The sequence below is a fragment of the Pongo pygmaeus genome, chromosome 3, assembly GCF_028885625.2.
Source record: "Pongo pygmaeus isolate AG05252 chromosome 3, NHGRI_mPonPyg2-v2.0_pri, whole genome shotgun sequence".
Classification (NCBI taxonomy): Eukaryota; Metazoa; Chordata; class Mammalia; order Primates; family Hominidae; genus Pongo; species Pongo pygmaeus.
This window is the reverse complement of record NC_072376.2, coordinates 171,952,579-171,975,177: the sequence shown is the minus strand read 5'-3', so window position 1 is coordinate 171,975,177 and position 22,599 is coordinate 171,952,579. Positions and strand designations below refer to the sequence as shown.

At 40.6% G+C, this 22,599-nt stretch overlaps 2 protein-coding genes across 10 annotated transcripts in view; one reads left to right on the top strand and one right to left on the bottom strand.

Moving 5' to 3' along the window:
* SPMIP2 (sperm microtubule inner protein 2) overlaps positions 1-11,320 on the top strand; it is a 141,457-nt gene extending 130,137 nt beyond the window's left edge. The window contains exon 5 of the mRNA XM_054484853.1: positions 10,736-11,320. Within this exon, the coding sequence (XP_054340828.1) occupies positions 10,736-10,750 (15 nt within the window). The 3' untranslated portion in view covers positions 10,751-11,320. The remainder of the gene's footprint in view (positions 1-10,735) is intronic.
* The window catches only part of FNIP2 (folliculin interacting protein 2), a 137,964-nt gene that overhangs the window by 3,631 nt on the left and 111,734 nt on the right, over positions 1-22,599 (bottom strand). For 4 of the 9 annotated variants that reach the window (XM_054484851.2, XM_063664246.1, XM_054484848.2 and 1 more), the window contains 2 exons: positions 12,761-12,961; positions 8,585-8,700 (listed from right to left, as the gene is read on the bottom strand). In XM_054484851.2, the coding sequence (XP_054340826.1) occupies positions 8,585-8,700; positions 12,761-12,961 (317 nt within the window). The other 5 variants (XM_063664245.1, XM_054484846.2, XM_054484847.2 and 2 more) reach the window with 4 other exon arrangements.

Genomic DNA, 22,599 nt, shown 5'->3' with positions numbered 1-22,599 from the left:
TGAGAAAAGAAAAGAATATTACTTTAAAAGAGCATGGTTTTATGAGAAAGTATTATTTCTAGGTACTAAAAGTTTGATAGATTATCATTTAAAACTAATGAAAAAGAAAAACAGATGGAAGGATAATAAACTTACTCTTTTAATAAAATATTCCAGTGGACACTGACCACGGAGGCAAAGGGAGAGAAATACCGGAAGTGTGTTGCGCCTGTGTGTGGACATAAAACTCTTTTTCCCTTGGCAGGGGTCACCAGACTTTCTAACTTTCCTGTATTCCCTATATAACTTCATTGTATCATACTTTAAGGTTTTCTCCATTATAGACTCATTCTTCCAGTCAACACTTCTAAATGCATACTGATTTTTCACCTAAGTTCAAATTGGTCTTAGAAAAATGGTGATGGTAGCAATTTTTTAAAAAACACTGGGAATTTGTTCAAAGTTTATACTGGGATCCTCACTGAGCATTTAAGCCACAAGAGATTCTGAGAGCAAAGTGACACTAAAAGGTACTGGGTTAAAAGTGACACTAAAAGGTACTGGGTTAAGAGACATCATGGTTTCAAATGGACACAGCTTTGGCTGCCTCTCCTACAGCAGAGGTGGATACAGTATGGGCACTGGCTAAAAATGATGCCAGGTGTCATGAAAAAAAAATTGAACTGTTTCAGTTTGTGGACTATGTCCTAATTCTTACCCTTGAATTCCTCAAAATAAAAATAAAACAGTATCTGGCATTACCTCATGGAGTTTTCTAGTCCTTCTCCAGTAATGCTACATACAGATCTGATTTCAGAGTGCACAGAAGTTCTCTAGTACTTTTAGTGCTACTGGCCCTGACTACGGGAGGAAGGGGATAGATAAAGGAAGGATGAACATGAGTCCACTAATAATGCACTAAGAGGACCTAGAGATGAGTGCAAAGGGGAATAAAAGCTTATGATTACACGTGTTGATGATGCACACCTGTAAGGGTCAAGGACAAGGTAAAGTCCTTGAAATGTAAGGTACACATTTGGCAATGGAAAATCTAATAAGGCAAGATGGCCGAATAGGAACAGCTCCGGTCTGCAGCTCCCAGCAAGCTATATTTCCAACTGATGTACCCGGCTCATCTCATTGGGAGTGGCTGGACAGTGGGTGCAGCCCACGGAGGGCAAGTAGAAGGAGGGTGGGGTGTTGCCTTACTCGGGAAGTGCAAGGGGTTGGGGAATTGGCTCCCCTACCCAAAGGAAGCCGTGAGGAACTCAGTATCTGCACTGCAGTGTGAATACTGCACTTTTCCCCTGGTCTTCATGACCCACAGACCAGGAGATTCCCTTGGGTGTGTATACCACCAGGGCCCTGGGTTTCAAGCATAAAACTAGGTGGACATTTAGGCAGACACTGAGCTAGCTGCAAGAGTTTTTTTTCCATACCTCAGTGGCACCTGGAACACTAGCAGGACAGAATGGTTCACTCCCCTGGAAAGGCGGCTGAAGCCAGGGAGCCGAGTGGTCTGGCTCAGTGGGTCCCACGGAGCCCAGCAAGCTAAGATCCACTAGCTTGAAATTCTCACTGCCAGCACAGCAGTCTGAGGTCGACCTGGGACGTTTGAGGTTGGTTGGGGGAGGGGCGCCCGCCATTGCTGAGACTTGAGTAAGTGGTTTTACCCTCACAGTGTAAACAAAGCCGCCTGGAAGTTCAAACTGAGCAGAGCCCACTGCAGCTTGGCAAGGCCACTGGGGCCAGACTGCCTCTCTAGATTCCTCCTCTCTGGGCAGGGCATTTCTGAAAAAAAGGCAGCAGCCCCAGTTAGGGGTTTATAGATAAAACCCCCATCTCTTTGGGACAGAGCACCTTGGGGAAGGGGTGGCTATAGGCGCAGCTTCAGCAGACTTAAACATCCCTACCTGATAACTCTGAAGACAGCAGCGGATCCCCCACACAGCGTTTGAGCTCTGCTAAGGGTCAGACTGCCTCTTCAAGTGGGTCCCTGACCCCTGTGTATCCTGACTGGGAGACACCTCCCAGTAGGGGCCGACAGAACCTCATACAGGAGAGCTCTGGCTGGAATCTGGTGGGTGCCCCTCTGGGACGAAGCTTCCAGAGGAAGGAACAGGCAGCAATCTTTGCTGTTCTACAGCCTCCGCTGGTGATACCCAGGCAAACAGGGTCTGTAGTGGACCTCCAACAAACCGCAGCAGACCTGCAGCAGACAGGCCTGTTAGAAGGAAAACTAACAAGCAGAAAACAGCCGCATCAACATCAACAAAAAGGATGTCCACTCAGAGACCCCATCCGAAGGTCACAAACGTAAAAGACCAAAGGTAGATAAATCCATGAAGATGGGAAGAAACCTGTGCAAAACAGCTGAAAATTCAAAAAACCAGAACGCCTCTGTCCTCCAGAGGATCACAGCTCCTCACCAGCAAGGGAACAAAACTGGATGGAGAATTGAGTTTGATGAATTGACAGAAGTAGGCTTCAGAAGGTGGGTAATAACAAACTCCTCTGAGCTAAAGAAGCATGTTCTAACCCAATGCAAGGAAGCTAAGAACCTTGAAAAAAGGTTAGGTGAATTGCTAACTAGAATAACTAGCTTAGAGAAGAACATAAATGACCTGATAGAGCTGAAAAACACAGCACAAGAACTTCATGAAGCATACACAAGTATCAATAGCTGGATCGATCAAGCGGAAGAAAGGATATCAGAGATTGAAGATCAACTTAATGAAATAAAGTGTGAAGACAAGATTACAGAAAAAATGAAAAGAAACGAACAAAGCCTCCAAGAAATATGAGACTATGTGAAAAGACCAAATCTACGTTTGATTAGTGTACCTGAAAGTGACAGGGAGAATGGAACCAAGTTGGAAGACACACTTCAGGTTATTATCCAGGAGAATGTCCCCAACCTAGCAAGGCAGGCCAACGTTCAAATTCAGGAAATACAGATAACACCACAAAGATACTCCTCGAGAAGAGCAACCCCAAGACACATAATGGTCAGATTCACGGAGGTTGAAATGAAGGAAAAAATGTTAAGGGCAGCCAGAGAGAGACGTCAGGTTACCTACAAAGGGAAGCCCATCAGACTAACAGCAGATGTCTGCAGAAACCCTACAAGCCAGAAGAGAGTGGGGGCCAATATTCAACATTCTTAAAAGAATTTTCGTGGCACACGCCTGTAATCCCAGCTACTCCGGATGCTGAGGCAGAGAATTGCTTAAACCTGGAGAGGCGGAGGTTGCAGTGAGCCAAGATCATGCCTCTGCACTCCAGCCTGGGCAACAGAGCGAGATTCTGTCTCAGAAAAAAAAAAGAAAATTTCAACCCAGAATTTCATATCCAGCCAAACTAAGCTTCACAAGCAAAGGAGAAATAAAATCCTTTACACACAAGCAAATGCTGAGAGATTCTGTCACCACCAGGCCTGCCTTACAAGAGCTCCTGAAGGAAGCACTAAACATGGAAAGGAAAAACCGGTGCCAGCCACTGCAAAAACATACCAAATTGTAAAGACCATCAACACTATGAAGAAACTGCATCAACTAACGGGCAAAAAAACCAACTAGCATAATGACAGGATCACATTCACACATAACAATATTAACCTTAAATCAAATATGGGCTAAATGCCCCAACTAAAAGACACAGACTGGTAAACTGGATAAAGAGTCAAGACCCATCATTGTGCTGTATTCAGGAGACCCATCTCACATGCAAAGACACACATAGACTCAAAATAAAGAGATGGAGGAAGATCTACAAGCAAATGGAAAGCGAAAAAAAGTAGGGGTTGTAATCCTAGTCCTGATAAAACAGACTTTAAACCAACAAAGATCAAAGAGACAAAGAAGGGCATTACATAATGGTAAAGGGATCAATGCAACCAGAAGAGCTAACTATCCTAAATCTACATGCAACCAATACAGGAGCACCCAGATTCATAAAGCAAGTTCTTAAAGAGCTACAAAGAGACTTAGGCTCCCACACAATAATAATGGGAGACTTTAACACCCCACTGTCAATATTAGATCAACGAGACAGAAAATTGACAGGGTATTCAGGACTTGAACCCAGCTCTGGACCAAGCAGACCTAATAGACATCTACAGAACTCTCCACCCCAAATCAACAGAATGTACATTCTTCTCAGCACCTCATCACACTTATTCTAAAACTGACCACAAAATTGGAAGTAAAACACTCCTCAGCAAATGCAAAAGAATGGAAATCATAACAGTCTCTCAGACCACAGTGCAATCAAATTGGAACTCAGGATTAAGAAACTCACTCAAAACCACACAACTACATGGAAACTGAACAACCTGCTCCTGAATGACTACTGGGTAAATAACGAAATGAAGGCAGAAATAAAAGTTCTTTGAAACCAATGAGAACAACGACACAGCGTACCAGAATCTTTAGGACACATTTAAAGCAGTGTTTAGAGGGAAATTTATAGCACTAAATGCCCACAAGAGAAAGCAGAAAAGATCTAAAATCAACACCCTAACATCACAATTAAAAGAACTAGAGAAGCAAAAGCAAACAAATTCAAAAGCTAGCAGAAGACAAGAAATAACTAAGATCAGAGCAGAACTGAAGGAGATAGAGACACAAAAAATCAATGAATCCAGGAGCTGTTTTTTTGAAAAGATCAACAAAATAGAACTCTAGCCAGACTAATAAAGAAGAAAGGAGAGAATATTCAAATAGATTCAACAAAAAATGATAAAGGGGAGATCACCACTGATCCCACAGAAATACAAACTACCATCAGAGAATACTATAAACATCTCTACACAAATAAACTAGAAAATCTAGAAGAAATGGATAAATTCCTGGGCACATACACCCTCCCAAGTCTAAACTAGGAAGAAGTCAAATCCCTGAATAGACTGATAACAAGTTCTGAAATTGAGGCAGTAATTAATAACCTACCAACCAAAAAATGTCCAGGACCAGATGGATTCACAGCCAAATTCTACCAGAGGTACAAAGAGGAGCTGGTACCATTCCTTCTGAAACTATTCCAAACAATAGAAAAACAGGGACTCCTGCCTAACTCATTTTATGAGGCCAGCATCATCCTGATACCAAAACCTGGCAGAGACGCAATAAAAAAAGAAAATTTCAGGCCAATATCCCTGATGAACATCAATGCAAAAATCCTCAATAAAATACTGGCAAACTGAATCCAGCAGCACATCAAAAAGCTTATCCACCACGATCCAGCTGGCTTCATCCCTGGGATGCAAGGCTGGTTCAACATACACAAATCAATAAAGGTAATCCATCACATAAACAAAACCAATGACAAAAACCAGATGATTATCTCAATAGATGCAGAAAAGGCCTTCGACAAAATTCAACACCCCTTCATGCTATAAACTCTCAATAAACTAGGTATTGATAGAACGTATCCCAAAATAATAAGAGCTATTTCTGACAAACCCACAGCCAATATACTGAATTGGCAAAAACTGGAAGAATTCCCTTTGGAAACCAGCACAAGACAAGGATCCTCTCTCTCACCACTCCTATTCAACTATTCAACATAGTATTGGAAGTTCTGGCCAGGACAATCATGCAAGAGAAAGAAATAAAGGGTATTCAAATAGGAAAGGAGGAAGTCAAATTGTCTCTGTTTGCAGATGACATGATTGTATATTTGGAAAACCCCATCATTTCAGCCCAAAATCTCCTTAAGCTGATAAGCAACTTCAGCAAAGTCTCAGTATACAAAATCAACGTGCAAAAATCACATGTGTTCCTATACACCAATAACAGACAAACAGAGAGCCAAATCATGAGTGAACTCCTATTCACAATTGCTACAAAGAGAATAAAATACCTAGTAATATAACTTACAAGAGATGTGAAGGACCTCTTCAAGGAGAACTGCAAACCACTGCTCAAAGAAATGAGAGAGGACACAAATAAATGGAAGAACATTCCATGCTCATGGATAGGAAGAATCAATATTGTGAAAATGGCCATACTGCCCAAAGTAATTTATAGATCCAATGCTATCCCCATCAAGCTCCCATGGATGTTCTTCACAGAACTGGAAAAAACTACTTTAAATTTCATATGGAAGCAAAAAAGAGCCTGCATAGCCAAGGCAATCCTAAGCAAAAAGAACAAAGCTGGAGGCATCACGCTACCTGCCTTCAAACTATACAACAAGGCTACGGTAACCAAAACAGCATGGTATTGGTACCAAAACAGCATGGTATTGGTACCAAAACAGATATACAGACCAATGGAACAGAACAGAGGCCTCAGAAATACGACCACACATCTACAACCATCTGATCTTTGACAAACCTGACAAAAACAAGCAGTGGGGAAAGGATTCCCTATTTAATAAATGGTGTTGGGAAAACTGGCTAGCCATATGCAGAAAACTGAAACTGGACCCCTTCCTTACACCTTTTACAAAAATTAACTCAAGATGGATTAAAGACTTAAATGTAAGACCTAAAACCATAAAAACCCTAGAAGAAAACCTAGGCAATACCATTTAGGACACAGGCATGGGCAAAGACTTCATGACTAAAACAGCAAAAGCAATGGCAACGAAAGCCAAAATTGACAAATGGGATCTAATTAAACTCAAGAGTTTCTTCACAGCAAAAGAAACTATCATCAGAGTGAGCAGGCAACCTACAGAATGGGAGAAAATTTTTGCCATCTTCCCATCTGATAAAGGGCTAATATCCAGAATCTACAAAGAACTTAAACAAATTTACAAGAAAAAAACAACCCCATCAAAAAGTGGGCGAAGGATATGAACAGACACTTCTCAAAAGAAGACATTTATGCGGCCAACAAACATATGACAAAAAGCTCATCATCACTGGTCATCAGAGAAATGCAAATCAAAACCACAATGAGATACTATCTCAGGCCAGTTAGAATGGCGATCACTAAAAAGTCACGAAACAACAGATGCTTGAGAGGATGTGGAGAAATAGGAACACTTTTACACTGTTGATGGGAGTCTAAATTAGTTCAATCACTGTGGAAAACAGTGTGGCGATTCCTCAAGGATCCAGAACTAGAAATACCATCTGACCCAACAATCCCATTACTGGGTATATACCCAAAGGCTTATAAATCATTTTACTATAAAGACACATGCACATGTATGTTTACTGCAGCAGTATTCACAATAGCATAGACTTGGAACCAACCCAAATGCCCATCAATGATAGACTGGATAAAGAAAATGTGGCACATATACACCATGGAATACTATGCTACCATAAAAAGGATGAGTTCATGTCCTCTGCAGGGACATGGATGAGGCTGGAAACCATCATTCTCAGCAAACTAACACAGGAACAGAAGACCAAACACCACATGTGCTCCCTCATACGTGAGAGTTGAACAATGAGAACACACTGACACAGGAAGGGGAACATCACACATCGGGGCCTATTTGGCGGGTGGGGGGCTGGGGGTGGGATAGCATTAGGAGAAGTACCTAATGTAGATGACGGGTTGATGGGTGCAGCAAACCACCATGGCACGTGTATACCTATGTAACAAACCTGCACGTTTTGCACATGTATCCCAGAACTTGAAAGTATAATAATAATAAAAAAAACTAATAAGGCAGGATTGAAGTATGAGGCTGGTAGAGAGATATAAACAAAAGCAAAAAAATAAATGACAAAGAAAAGAGACATGTTGCAAGTTAACTGCAAAAGCAAACACCTCATAAGGGGGAAATACTTTGTAAATAAAGTATGTAAGAATAATCTATGAAGGAAATGCCAAGAGTCAAACAACACAGGCGTCACATTCTGGGTGTGAAAGATGAGAAATCTAAGGAAAATACGAAGGCCCCAGTCTCTTAGGAGGCTTAGAGAATTTAAACGCCGACATTATAAACAATATTTTCTTCTCCCAAGTGAGGGGAATCATCATTATGGATAAGCGGGGGCAGTTCCCCAAATGTGCAACGTCTTTTTGTTCTCTTTTGAAACATCAAGCAGACAGTAAAACAAAAGTCAGAATTACTTCCCCTAGAGAAGTTATGGCAAATACCCTCTGGAGGATGATAGGCATTTTTAGTAACATACAAATCTCCTCTTTGGTGGGCTTATAATAAAGGAAGGAAAGCACTGTCCCCCCACAGACACGCAGGCAGGCTCCTCAAGCCTAGGAGGGCCTTTCCTGCCACCAGGTGGAATGTGCCAACCTACTCCTCCTCCAGGAAGTGAAATGTAAACACAAGCTGCTGCTGCATGTCCCACAGCTTGTGACTTCGGCATCTTATTCAGTTACTAGAAACGGGCAGTGTGGGATTAAATTTTCTTTTCAAGCATAAGATAACCCACGGAGAAGAGCAACAAAGCACGACCAGCCTAAAGTCCTGCGATTGATTGTAGGTGTGAAACCCAGTATCAGATAATGGAACATGCTGTTCACTGGGGAGCTGCAGAGGCACATATCTGATGGACTCCACATACTTTGATGGGTTACCAGGGCCTGAAGTTTAGGGTGACACAGGCTAAACACATCAGTGGGTACAATGCTAGGGATACCTATCAAAGGGAGAAGTGACAGCACTTCACAGAACTCACCCCAGTACGACGCCTAATTCTTTCACATGGACTCGTGTGTGTCCCCGGAGATATTCAGATAGCATTTTACTTTTAAGGTACATCTCCTGTAGTCTATCTTCAAGATGCATGATGCACTGCAAAGCCAAGAACATTCACAATGAGGGCTAGAAGTCAAATCTCTGCCAATATTTTAAGAGTCAGCATTTTCTTAATTCATTTCTAACTACACAGCTTTAATCTCATCAGTTTCAAATACACTTAAAAAATCACGAGCCATCTCAAACCCTACCACTACCAGGTATAAGAATAGGTTCTTGTAAAACAAAGTTTACTTTTGCTAACTATTAAGATTTACATATGTATTATTCTAGTCTTTTTAAACAAGTATTTTTTCCATAGTTGAAATCATTCCAAAAGTATGTTTCTTGCCTTTAAAAAATTTATAATAATCCTTTCCCACATTAAGAACTCCTTGATATAATTTTTATAGCTAAACAATCTTGAGAATGTGAATTTACGCATAACCACATAGCAATTTGCATTTTTGTTATAAATAATTTAGTAAACAGTATGGTTTTTGTTTTTTTCCCCCAATATCTCAGATTATTCTGGCCCAGTACATTTCCAGAGGAGACTGACCGGAACAGGTCATTTTGAACCTCCCCCACAACTTTTTTTTTTTCTTTTGCTTTCAAGAGTGTATTTTAACTAGGTCTTTAATAACAATAAAGAAAAGGCAATTATTTTCAGGACATCTTTACCCTTGGAATTGTGTTCAGCTTCATTTTTTTAGAGAATAGCAACCATCTGTGTCTTTCACCAGAGGCAAATGCTTTTGCATTTGGCAGGCAGATACCCGAGCATCTTCAGTAAGACACCTGATGGCTTTGGCAAGGGTAATTCCATCATACATAATTTTCTTCTAGACCATTAGGCCTGTTATTTTCAAGGTAAAAAGATTAACAGATGCATTTGAAAATGTTAATCTTGACCATCTGGGCTGATCAGTGACATGGAAAAAATATCTATCAGAGATGTAATCTTTTCAGTTTTTCATTGGTTTAAAATCTTAAATACATTGTGTCAGGTGGATGAAACACAACTGCTAAGTGACTAAGAGTAATAAAGTAAGGAGGATTTCACCAATTCTCATGGAAATGCTCCTCCAAGTAAACAAGGTGGTAAAAGGATCTTTATTAGCTTTCAGTTCCTTATGGAGTGAAATAGAAAATTTTTATTAAGAGTCACAAAACATTAAAAATAATATTCATATTACATTGAACCCTTTCTGTTTGGAAAAAGTAATTACAGTGTTCACAGCCTATATGAAAACTGTATGATGCAGTGTGGAAATAAGAACTGTGGTCTATATGAAATATATACTAGACGTGAAATCAAAGCATTTAGACAACTTTTAGCCAGTCACAGTGGCTCACGCATGTAATCCCAGCACTTTGGGAGGCTGAGGTAGGAGGATCACTTGAGCGCAGGAGTTCAAGACCAACCTAGGCAACATAGTGAGCCTCTGTCTCTACAAAAATTAAAAAATTACCTGGGCATAGTGGCACACACACCTGTAGTCCTAGCTACTCAGGAGGCTGAGGTGGAAGGATTGCTTGAGCCTAGGAGGTCAAGGCTGCAGTGAGCCAAGATCATATTACTGCACTATAACCTGGGTGACAAAATGAAACTCTGTCTCAAAAAAAAAAAAAAAAAGAAAAACATTTTTTAAAAGACTTGATTATTCCATTGAACATGCTGGGGGCTTTTTTAACTCCTCTTTCTGGGAGTTTATTCCTGAGATGGATTTCTCCAATTTTTAACTTCTAAAATTTCAAATAGCTACTTTCTCTTTTTGTATTGAAGGTTCTAAAAGCCATTTAATCACAGGTTTCATTCAAGTGATTTTTTTTAAGGAGAATTTTAAACTGCAGATAAAATTTTCTTTGATCTTGGTTTTGTCAGGTTAAATAAGTCATTCACACTAGTAAGTGCTTGAACATACTTCTGTCCAAAGGAAGTAAAAAGAATTAACTATAACAATTTATTGCTTTGATAACCAAGATGTCAACTATGACAAGACGTATGTATTATAGAATGAAATATAAAAGTTTGGCAAATACTTATGAAGTAAACTATGAAGTCTAATATACATTACTTCTCTTACAGAAAAGGAAACATTAGCCTCTAAATCAGCATAACTCAACCTGCTTTTAGAAGGAGAAACTGCCTACTACTGTAGAACGAAAAATAAGATCATAATAATCCATAAGTGCTTCTCATATTGCCCCAGGACAGATGTCTTGCAAGAGTACGCTTCAGCTTAAAGCCCAAATAAAGAGTTTGGAAAAAAGGTGTTGTCAGTCTTTGCAACCATTAATATTGTTTCATGAAACTAATTGTTATTGACTATCATACTAATAGTAGCTGTTTACTGAGTGCTTATAACATCTAACACTATTCCAAGTGCTTTACATTCATTCTCTAATATAATTTCATAACCATAGGAGATAGGTTCTATTATTTCCCCAGCTTTGCAGATAAGGAAATTAAGGCTTTGAAAGATTACATGGTTAGGAAGTAGCAGAACTTGGATTTGACCCCCCAGTTATGGGACGCTAAAGCTGACATATATGGCTTTTAAAGTATTTTATAATATTGGCATGGTGCTTTAGCAGTAAAAAGCAGTTATATCCCTAATTTTCAGAAGATTCTCACAGCACCCTTGTTGAACAGGTACTATCTTCCTTTTACAAATAAGAAAGCTGAGGTTCGGAGAGACTCAGGATTGTCCACTGTTACACAACTAACCAACGGCAAAGCCTAGACCATAACCCAGCTACGCTCAGTGGTCTTCCTGCCTTGCCACACTGTCACGACTTTGATAACAACCAGACGGTATTTCAGAGCACCTTCTTCAAAGTCATAAAAGTCTAGACTCTTTTTGAGGAATGGGTACAAGTATAGATTTGGTCATAAAAACACAGGACAATGACCATTACATTAGCAATTAGCGCAGGTAATTAATATTTAAAAACTTCTTGCTTTGTTGGGTAAACAGGTTTGCATCATTTTTGGAGGCCAGGAGGCAGATAACAGATGTTTTGGTTTGGGGCTGTGCTGCAGAGAACAGCGCTGTGCAGATGGGAAGGAACAGCAGAGAAAGCAGACTCTTTCCTCACACACCTGTCTCTGAGGTCAGCCCATCCAAGCTCTACCCAGCTATATGCCATATGCCCTTAAGCTTCTCTCTCTCACTTTTTAAGTGTTCATCATCACTGGAAAAGCTTTTCTTCTTTTGAAACCTTTCCCCCTCCCTCTCTAAATGTATTTTCTCTTTCTTTCAATTTCTCTGCACATACGCAGATACTGAGATTTTGTCGTGCACGTTAATTCCAGTGGCTGGGGGGAGCTACTGATACTTTTCTAAGGGTGTATAGGCTCTGTCTGTTGTTATGAAAGTGATTTTAAAATCCCATTTGGAAAGAAGCGGATTGCTTGAGCCCAGGAACTCGAGACCAGACTGAGCAACATAGCAAAACCCATCTCTACAAAAAATACAAAAATTAGCTGGCGTGGTGGCACATGCCTCTAGTCCCAACTACTCAAGAGGCTGAGGTGGGAGGATCACTTGAGCCCGGAGGCGGAGAGATCATGCCACTCACTCCAGAGTGAGACTCTGTCAAAAAAAAAAAAAAAAAAAAAAAAGCAGCAATTGATATAATCTTACATGTGTATAGTACTTCAAAGTTGGAAATGTTTATACAAATGATATTCTATTTTATCCTTAACACCTTTGTGTAAATGTTTGCTTAATAAAAGGAACTACAATCCCTTCAGAAACTGGCCTACTTATTATAATATCAATCTAATAAAACGAGAACTCATGAGTTCTCCAGTGGATGATTTACAGTTTCCTTTTATGCTTGATCTCTCCACCCATTCCTTATTTACTGCACCATACACCTCATTCCAAAAAATTCCAGTGCCGCTCCTCGTTATTTGTTTCACAGAAGAGCTATTGTTACTGAAATCTATCCTGTTGCGGGTTTTATGTTTCATGTTCTAGTTTTAGTTATGCTAATCTCCAATTATGTTAAAACAGTACTTTTGAATTTGTGATTTTATAATCAAAATGTTGTTAAAAGCATTTTAAAACTAGATTTCTTTGGTGATATAAGAACCAGTACTTACAAAATCAGCAGGGAGGTGAAGCTTGTAGAGCTGTAAAATGGACTGAAGCAAACTGGACACCTGACTAGAGACCAGGACATCCTGGCCTAGTTTCATGTTGTCCGTCACTTTCCTCTGACTTGTAGCTACCTGCACACTCCATTTATCCGTGTCTGCGATAATACAGACAGCTTCAGCTATTGGCTCATCCAGGACTGGATGCTGAAAAAGAAACACAAAGGGTTGGGTTTATTTATCCAGGTGAGTCCAAAAGGTCAAAGTTTCACTACTGATGAATACATTTAAATGTAAAATTCTTGACAGCCAGGCAGTTATGGATAGAGCAGATTTAACAACTGGTAAATTATGCCATAGGGTAAATAGGGTAAACATTGAAGCAGTCACAAGGACTTTTTTAAAGACCTAATTTCTCAAAACAAATCAAAGTGTAACTGCTTGGGAGGGATGGGTGTGGGAGGAGGAGGATAGAGAGAGCCAGAGACAGGGAGACCTGCCTCAAAGCCAATGCACAAATGCACATTTTTCTAACCCTCATTTACCAAGGAAAATTAGTACTGGCTGCTTCCGTCCTTACTCCCTTCTACTATCCTGGGGTGACTGCTTGATTCTTTTGGCTGCTTAAATAACTTCCTCCAATAAATCCATCCGAATTTTCCTTTGAAGAATGGTCTTTCTTAGACAAGGCCCAGTGAGACTGCAATCGGGTCCATCCTTCCTCTATCAAGGTGTGTTCGTATGGCCCAAGCTATGCCAGCTGGATGCTCCTTCCCTGGGAATTCCTTCTAAGTACCAGCACAGAAGACCAAAAACGGTTGGCACTACCATATTCCTGCCCAGACAGCAATTAGTACAAGGCCTGGTGGGACTTAGTACAAACACCTTCAAGTAGTCCATGGTTCCTAGAACTCCAGAATTGCCTTGTTGCCTATTTGAACCCTAATTCTTTTGTCTTCTCATCAATTCTATACATTCCTAATATTCCTCCACTAAAGTCCCTCCTGTATAAGTTAACAAGAGTTGCTAATTGCAACAAAGAACCCAAAGAGATATACAGCTTTGCCACTGGACCACGGTTACCTGTGATTTTTACGACTTAATCCAAGTAGTGGGAAGGCTGCAAATACAAATCAAAGATGCATAATGTAATACTGTAATTTTAACAGGTGATCTGACTCCCTAGTCTTGGACTCTGTTACTAAAAGGGGAGCCTGTGCAGCTTTGTATTCCTTCTCACAAATGGGAAAGAGAGTGGTGAGATGAATGAAAACTCGGCGGATCAACATTTTTTCCTACTATTATCCAAGGTGGAATAGTAGGAAAAACAGTAGGAAAAACCCTGGTAATAGGGTTTATATTTTTCCCTATTATCAGGGTTTATAAAAATATAAGGGTTTAAAAAGATATAAATCCTATTATCAGGATTTATATTTTTCCCATTGAAAGGAACAGCAATCAGGCAAAGTCTGATGTTCAACATTTATTTGTCTGTTCAAATAATTTTAAACATGAGAGATAAAGAATTTGATAAAGCATACTTTTGAATTCATAAACCCCAGTTTCCCAAGACAGTTCTCATTTTGTAGAATTGTTAACTGAAAAGTACAAAGATTTTCTTACACACATAATGACCCCATCACCATTTTCAACCAAAGCTTTTCATGACCCTTTCACCTCTGCGCTTCTTACACATGTATATATACACTCTCCAAAACGGACAACTAAAGATACAAGGCTTCAGTGACTTCTCTTTACAAGTTCCTCCAAGGTCTTGTTCATCATGTGTTATAAATTTACAGCAAGATGATGACGACTTGCCATCAATGAGTCTGGTCCTTATGGAAAAAAAAAAAAAAAAGGAAATTTGAACACTTAAAATATTTGTATTTTGAGCTCAAACTCCTTCACTGCTTTGCATTTGTCAGAAATCCACAACATGCTGGTCATGCCACAGGACAGATCTATATTAGGGACCTTTCCCTCATACTGACCATATGTCAACATAGAGACAATGAGTTGAACGTATGCCTGTCACCTTTCACAGTGAATTCTAGCTTTTGCAAGGGGCAAAGGGAGGAAGAGGATTGATTTGCAGTAGGTAATTTGGGCCCTAGGTTCAAATCGAACTTAGTCTTCTAAATGATCTTCCCACTGCAGTGGTAGGGAAGGGAAGAGTGTGTCAATCCCCAACAGTGCATAGACTGTAAGTTATATAGTACCACTACCAACACAAAAGGCTTTATTTTAAGCAACTAACTGCTGGAATAAGGGCCAAGAGGCATACTAGGAAGGTGACAGATGGAAGATTCTGCAAGCCTAGGTTTTATCAGAAGGCTGTAGATTTACATGCAATAACAAAAAGGGACACAGAGGTTGGCTCAATTATTTTAAAAGTAAGCATGCAAGAGAAATGTAAAACTAAAAAATACTAACATGAAAAATCAGCACAAGTCTTTGTATTTATTTATTTTTTAGAGACAGGGTCTTGCTTTTGCCCAGGCTGGAGTGCAGAAGTCTGATCACAGTTCACAGTAACCTCAAGCTCCCGAGCTCAAGTGATCCTCCTGCCTCAGCCTCCCAAGTAGCTGGACTACAGACATGTGCCACCATACCTGGCTAATTAAAAAAAGTGTTTTTGTAGAGATGGGGTCTTGCTATGTTGCTCAGGCTGGTCTCAAACTCCTGGCCTCAAGTGCTCCTCCCACCTCTGCCTCCCAAAGAACTGGGATTATAGGTGTGAGCCACTACATTTGGCCTCCAAAGTTTTTTTTTTTTTTTTTTTTTTTTTGAGACAGTCTTGTTCTGTTGCCCAGGAGTGAAGTGGTGCAATCTCAGCTCACTGCAACACCTGGCTCCTGCATTCAAGCGATTCTCATGTCTCCTGGGTAGCTGGAATACAGGTGTGTACCACCATACCCAGCTAATTTTTGTACTTTTAGAAGAGACAGGGTTTTGCTGTGTTGGCCAGGCTGGTCTCTAACTCCTGGCCTCAAGTGATCTGCCTGCCTTGACCTCTGAAAACGCTGGGATTATAGGCTCAGAAGTCATTTTTAAATTACTGGAGCAAAGAGGCAGAATCTGAGGTAGAGACCTGAGTAAAGACGAAAGAACAATGAGTCCAAAGATTGAGACAAACTGACAGGAATTTGCAGGAGTCCATTCCTTGAAGGTGGGGCTGAATCTTCTCTCTGCATCCTTAGCCTCTAGCACAGGAGCTGGCATTTGAAAAATGTTACTTGCTGAATGAAAATGAGACAGATTAAGCACAAGCAAATGACAAGAGTCGATGAGCATCTCGTGTTCCTTACAGCATGGATTGCTGACTTTTATGCATGCAGGCCCCAGGAACAGAAAAGAACCAGCAGAACCTTTTCAAAAGAGAAAAAACTCCAAGAATTACACGTTCTCAGGCTACTAAATACATAACACACAATTTCCTGAATCAATCCAATTGCCTCCATCTAACTATATCACTTAGTAGCTACTTACTTATTTACTAAAGAATAAACACCCTTTAAAAGAAGAACAAACTAGAGGGAAGTCTAAATATTCAAGAAAAAGAAATGAATGCTGGAAAGAGACAAAAATATCATCAACTACTTTTAGTTACAATTCAAGGGCCACTGGGGCCACTGCTGGCCATCCCTGATCTGGCTTGAACTTGCACAGGGTCAGAGAGTTGAAGCTGAAGTTCTGGTGACTGGAGATTTCTGATATCTTTCCAAAGGAAACTCAACCCCATTAGAGAGTGGGCAGTGTAAACATATTATGATCTGGCTTATCAGTCAATCTCTAAGTTTTCAGAATTTAAAGAACTCTAAGATATAGAAAACTACGTTTGGATTTGTCACAGAAATACATACATGCACACACCTTATGCCCTGAAATTCAATTTAACATTCCTCTTGAGGTTTTTTTTTTTTTTTCTTTGAGACACAGTCTCGCTTTGTCGCCCAGGCTGGAGTGCAGTAGTGCATTCTCAGCTCACTACAACCTCCACCTCCCAAGCTCAAGCAATTCTCCTGCCTCATCCTCCCGGGTAGCTGGGATTACAGGTGCCCACCACCACACCCAACTAATTTTTTGTATTTTTAGTAGAGACGGGGTTTCACCATGTTGGCCAGGCTGGTCTCGAACTCTTGACCTCAAGTGATCCACCCACCTTGGCCTCCCAGAGTGCTGGGATTACAGGCGTGAGCCACCGTGCCTGGCTGGGAAGACTATTTTTTAGGCATCTATAGAACCACAATAAACAAACACTGAATTATATGTATGCTTCTTTATAATACTATTTCTTACTAGCCATACCTTAATAGTAGAAGTTAGTAAATACTGAAATCTGTCAAGTAAGTTTAAGTTCACAATTTTATCAAGTTCACATGCATAGCAGGTTTCATACATACACTTATTTGCAGTAACATACATGTAGCAGTACTTTTAAGAAATTATGTACTCTAAAAAATACGAACCTAAGATTGATGTAAACACCTATGAAAAGCCTAATCCACTATCTGCTCACTTCTTAGGACTTGGAGTTTGGGCATGGGAACTAAAGAAAAGGAATAGGAAGGTGGGGCGTGCCTGTACCCCAACGCTGACAACTTAACCATGGTGAGCCTCACTTTGGCCTCCCATACACCTTAAGGAAAAGGGAGATACAATATGGATACCTGTCAGTTTAGTAAGATTACTTGGCAAAATTTCTCTTCTTAATGCTAACATCTTTTTTCCCAAAGAGTTTTGTTACCTTGACTAAATATCTCTAGAAAAACAAACCAAAAAGCCCACATTGTATAGTTACCTTTTTAAAAAGTTCTCCTGCAAACCATTATTGTCTCAGATTAATCAGGTCCTCATTTCAGAGTTCCAAATGAAAATCTGAGAGAAATACTAATATTAAATATAGTCATTCCACTTAAAATGCCTGTTTGAGAAACTTTACAAACCTTATGGATGCTGACATACATCAATTACCCTCTTCTCACAAGCTAAGGAGAATCAATTTTGAAATAAGTTTCCTGTCCAAAGAATTTATCAAATTCTCCTATCAGAATGGATCTGCAATATGTTTGTACTTCCTCCATCAGATGAGAAAAGCACTGCCCTATCATAACCCTCCTGAGTGCCCATACCACACTGAGTGTCCAACGGCAGCCAGGGTATCAATGCAGAGCTGCCAGCCCGGCACCTTCCTGCCACTCTCTCCAGACCACTGCCAGCAGGTTACATGCCTCCCACAGAAACTTAATTGGGTAACTCAGAAACTTCTGACAGGGACTTTCGGATAGAAGAACATGGGAGGTGAGTAAGGAGCTGCAGACGACTGTTAGGGTGGACGGCCAGTCTCCAGAGAGAAAGGAGGTAGAGGCCATATGCCATTATCATTTTCCCCTTGCTGCACTCATATGAGAAGTTAGAAACAATCATTTATTCATTTCTACCTTGTCAATATCTTGTTTACCCAAACCACTTTCCTGTGAAGATTTTTCAAGATAGATTAACAAATGAAATGCCTTGTTTTATAAATCTTCAGAAGATTATTGCGTTTTCTTTGCTATTACAGCTGGTTGAATCAATAGGATAAGCCTGGTTAATTTGTAGCCTCTAAGGATGGGTCCGTTTCCTGGGAGTGTTAAACGCCTAGGACATTCCAATTTCAAGGTTTTAGGTCAGATTGCTGCACACACAAAATATGCTGCCTTGATTCATATACACATGACTTCTGCTTAACTTAAACTTCCACGAGCAAGAAATTGTCTACAAGGTTTAGAGAATCGCAAGAGCTGTGGTTCTGATAATTCAACAAAGGGCAACAATAAGATGACAGCGAGGGCTCTGAAGTCAGATTGGGCTTGAATACAACCACCGTCACTTACCAGCTGTGGAACCTCAGCAACTCAATCTGGGCCTCGGTTGCTATGTCTGTAAAATGGGATAGTACTTAGTTCAGAGCTTCTGTGAGGCTTAAATGCCATTTAAAGCACAAGTTTTCTGTGAGAAAAATGTGTTGAAACATGTAGCATAGAACCCAACACATTAGGTGCTCAAATGTTCGTCCTGCTCTCCTGAACCATCCTCTCTCTGTATTGACATGTCCCCTGAAACCTCAGACTCAAGAGCTCACAAATAGTGCAACTGTGGACAACACTGTCCTAGTTTATGCACTTTACCTAAAACCTCAAACTTCTTAAAATACCACATGATCATTTCCCTCACCAACTCTAAAATCTACACTAGCACACATCACCCAAACCGTTAAGTTAAAACTGTTCTTCTTCCACACTTAAAGCTCTTCACAGCCTGGGCCCACCCAACCTATACATATTCAGTTCCCAATAAGACCCCTGATACGGTTTGGTTCTGTGTCCCCACCCAAATCTCATCTCCAATAATAATCCCCACATGTCGAGGAAGGGGACAGGTGGGAGGAGATTGGATCATGGGGGGGATTTCCCCCATGCTATTCTCGTGATAGTGAGTTCTCACGAGAGCTGATTTTTTTTTTTTTTTTTTTTTTTGAGACAGAGTCTCATTCTGTTGCCCAGGCTGGAGTGCAGTGGCACAATCTCAGCTCACTGCAACCTCTGCTTCCCAGGCTCAAGTGATCCTTGTGCCTCAGCCTCCCGAGTAGCTGGGACTACAGGCACACACCACCATGCCCAGCTAACTTTTGTATTTTTTTTTTTTTTTTAGCAGAGGTGGGGTTTCGCCATGTTGGCCAGGCTGGTCGCAAACTCCTGGCCTCAAGTGATCTGACTGCCTTGGCCTCCCAAAGTGCTGGGATTACAGGCATGAGCCTCTGTGGCTGGCCGAGAGCTGATGGTTTTGAAGTGTGGTACTTCCTCACATACACCTGCTCTCTCTCCTGTCACCTTGTGAAGAAGGTACTTGCTTCTCCTTCACCTTCTGCCATGACTGTAAGTTTCCTGAGGCCTCCCCAACCCTGCAGAACTGTGAGTCAATTAAATCTCTTTCCTTTATAAATTACCCAGTCTTGGGCAGTACTTTATAGTTGTGTGAAAATGGGACTAATACAGCCTCCTTCTCCAGGCCAAAAAGATTCCTGCTCTTACCTCAGGTTGTGCCCAGAATGCCTTCCCTGCCACCCCGTCTCAAGTCCACAATCCCTCAAGGACCTGGCGTGGGTCCATCCCTCGCCCTGGAAACCTTCCCACATGCACTGCACTGCTCTTCCTTTGACCTCTGAGAACACTTGCTGTCCACACCATTCATTTTGGCACTTCATCACACACTGTCTTAACTTGTTCTTGATTTCACATGTTTGTCTACTCAGTGATTTTATAAGTAACTCAAGGAGATAAATCACATTTCTTTTTCTTCTGTAGCCTTTGAAAGGAACATAACACAGTGCTGGGCATGTGCAAAATATCTAATACATTCTAGCTGTGGTGAACAGTTTATTTTTGGATGCAACCCAGTTCCTATTAAGTCATCTGTGCATTTCTTTTTTTTTCTGGCATATTATACCTCCAATGCACAATAATTAATATATTTCTTTTCTATGTGCCACATTTAAATGACTAGTATTTCACGTGATTATCTATTTTTAACCTAATGAAGAGTGAGGAAATGCCATTCTTGCATATTTGCTTCCCATAACTACTTATTAATTCATCATGCCATTTCTCCTGAAGGGAGGCAGGAACACAGTACTGCTCTACAGATAGGAACACTCAGGACCAAAAAAAAAAAAAGAGCTTATTAAGTATCTTGGCATGTAAGAAATAAAGTCTAGGAACTCACAAGTGTTTCCAACTTTTAGCCCAATGAGTCTGCCAAGCCCTCTACTACAAAATCCGAGGACCGCATCAGGGTGGAAATCCCTTAGAAGACAAGAGTGCAAGAAGTGTGAATGATGGTCTGAATTTATTGTCATTAGGAGAAAACACAGCCACTTCTATCATGCACGTTGCTACAAGTTCCCCATCTTTATGCTGCTTGACACTGACCCTTCATCAATCTTCAAAGATGTCTCAGCCCACATGTGTATTACAGACAGCAGGAGTGTGGAGACTTCTGTATTCATAACCAGCTCTAAAATCTGCACAATAGTTATAACAGTGCGGGTTTAACTATCAGGGATAAGCCACTGGGCAGCCTCTTTAAAACACAAAGGGAACAGGCAACTTATGATTCAGGTAATTGGAAGCACTTCTCTCTAAGTTTTTCTCTGAGATATTCTGGATAATAAAACACATGACTCTTTGGCTTCATTTGAACTCCCATTTGTTATTCATTTTATATAATTCTGGTAAGTTTTATACATTTATTAAACTGTACTTAAATAAGAGGATGCTACATGACAAAATACCTTTCCACAATAATTCTCTTTATGTTACAGCACCATGACTTAATATTAGCTTTTATGTAGCTTTAAGAAAGGCCTTTAGTCTGTCATGCAAAGAGCCCAATATGATGAATGTGATGACAGTCGCCTTCTCAGCATTACTCTTAAAGGTCCTCAGATCCCCTTTGGTATTCCTCTGCCTCCTGAGAGGAGAAGACCCACCTATATAACTGCATCCTCCATAGCCTTGGAATTGAAGATTCAGACCATATAAGATCATCCTTGGCCAACCCACCCCACTAGGATGACTGAGAGCCACTAAAAGGACTGCAGAGGTATGTGAATTGTAGACCAGTTTTTTAAAAAATAAAAACAAACCAAAAAACCCCTTCAGTCTCAAATCCATCCAGAGAAAAGAAGTCTGGTTATCACTTATTATTCTTAAACCATCTCCTCCAATATATACAGTCAGCTAGAATTTTTTTTTATTATTATACTTTAAGTTCTAGGGTACATGTGCACAACGTGCAGTTGTTGAACTAGTTTATGCACAACGTGCAGTTGTTGAACTAGTTTACAGTCCCACCAACAGTGTAAAAGTGTTCCTATTTCTCCACATCCTCTCCAGCACCTGTTGTTTCCTGACTTTTTAATGATCACCATTCTAACTGGTGTGAGATGGTATCTCATTGTGGTTTTGATTTGCATTTCTCTGATGGCCAGTGACGATGAGCTTTTTTTCATGTGTCTTTTGGCTGCATAAATGTCTTCTTTTGAGAAGTGTCTGTTCATATCCTTCGCCCACTTTTTGATGGGGTTGTTTGATTTTATCTTGTAAATTTGTTTAAGTTCTTTGTAGATTCTGGATATTAGCCCTTTGTCAGATGGGTAGATTGCACAAATTTTCTCCCATTCTGTAGGTTGCCTGTTCGCTCTGATCGTAGTTCCTTTGGCTGTGAAGAAGCTCTTTAGTTTAATTAGATCCCATGTTGAGTAGACATTCCTGACAGCAGTTTTACTGAAAGAGGGGACAGACAGACCTCCTGTTGGTGGCAAAGCCAGCTCTGAAATATGCTGAAGGGGTCATCAGTGAAAGGGGCTTCAGTTCCCTGAAAAAGCCATGCTATCCCCTGCAACCTTCCCTGCTTCTCATCCTCACTCTGCTACTGACCCTAGCTGAGTCCTCACCACAGCCGCCCTGTGCGCCCATTCTCAGCACCCTGGCCTCCTGCTGCCACACACTTGACCATGTTATTTTCACTGCTGATTTATTTCTATTTCCCGTTAGATCGCAAACTCCCTGAGGCCAGGTGCCATGTCTTCTTCTCTCTGGCTACTTCTCAGAGTTTTCTTTATCTTTGATGTCCAGTTGTTAAGTGTGAATTTGTTAATATTCTCCCTACTTGGGAGTCAGTGTGCTTACTTAACCTGAAAAATGCCAGCCATTCTTTCTTTGAATATTACTTTCCCTCATTTTCTCTATTCTCTTTCTGCATATGCTATAAAGTCTCTTCATTCTGGCCACCACATCTTT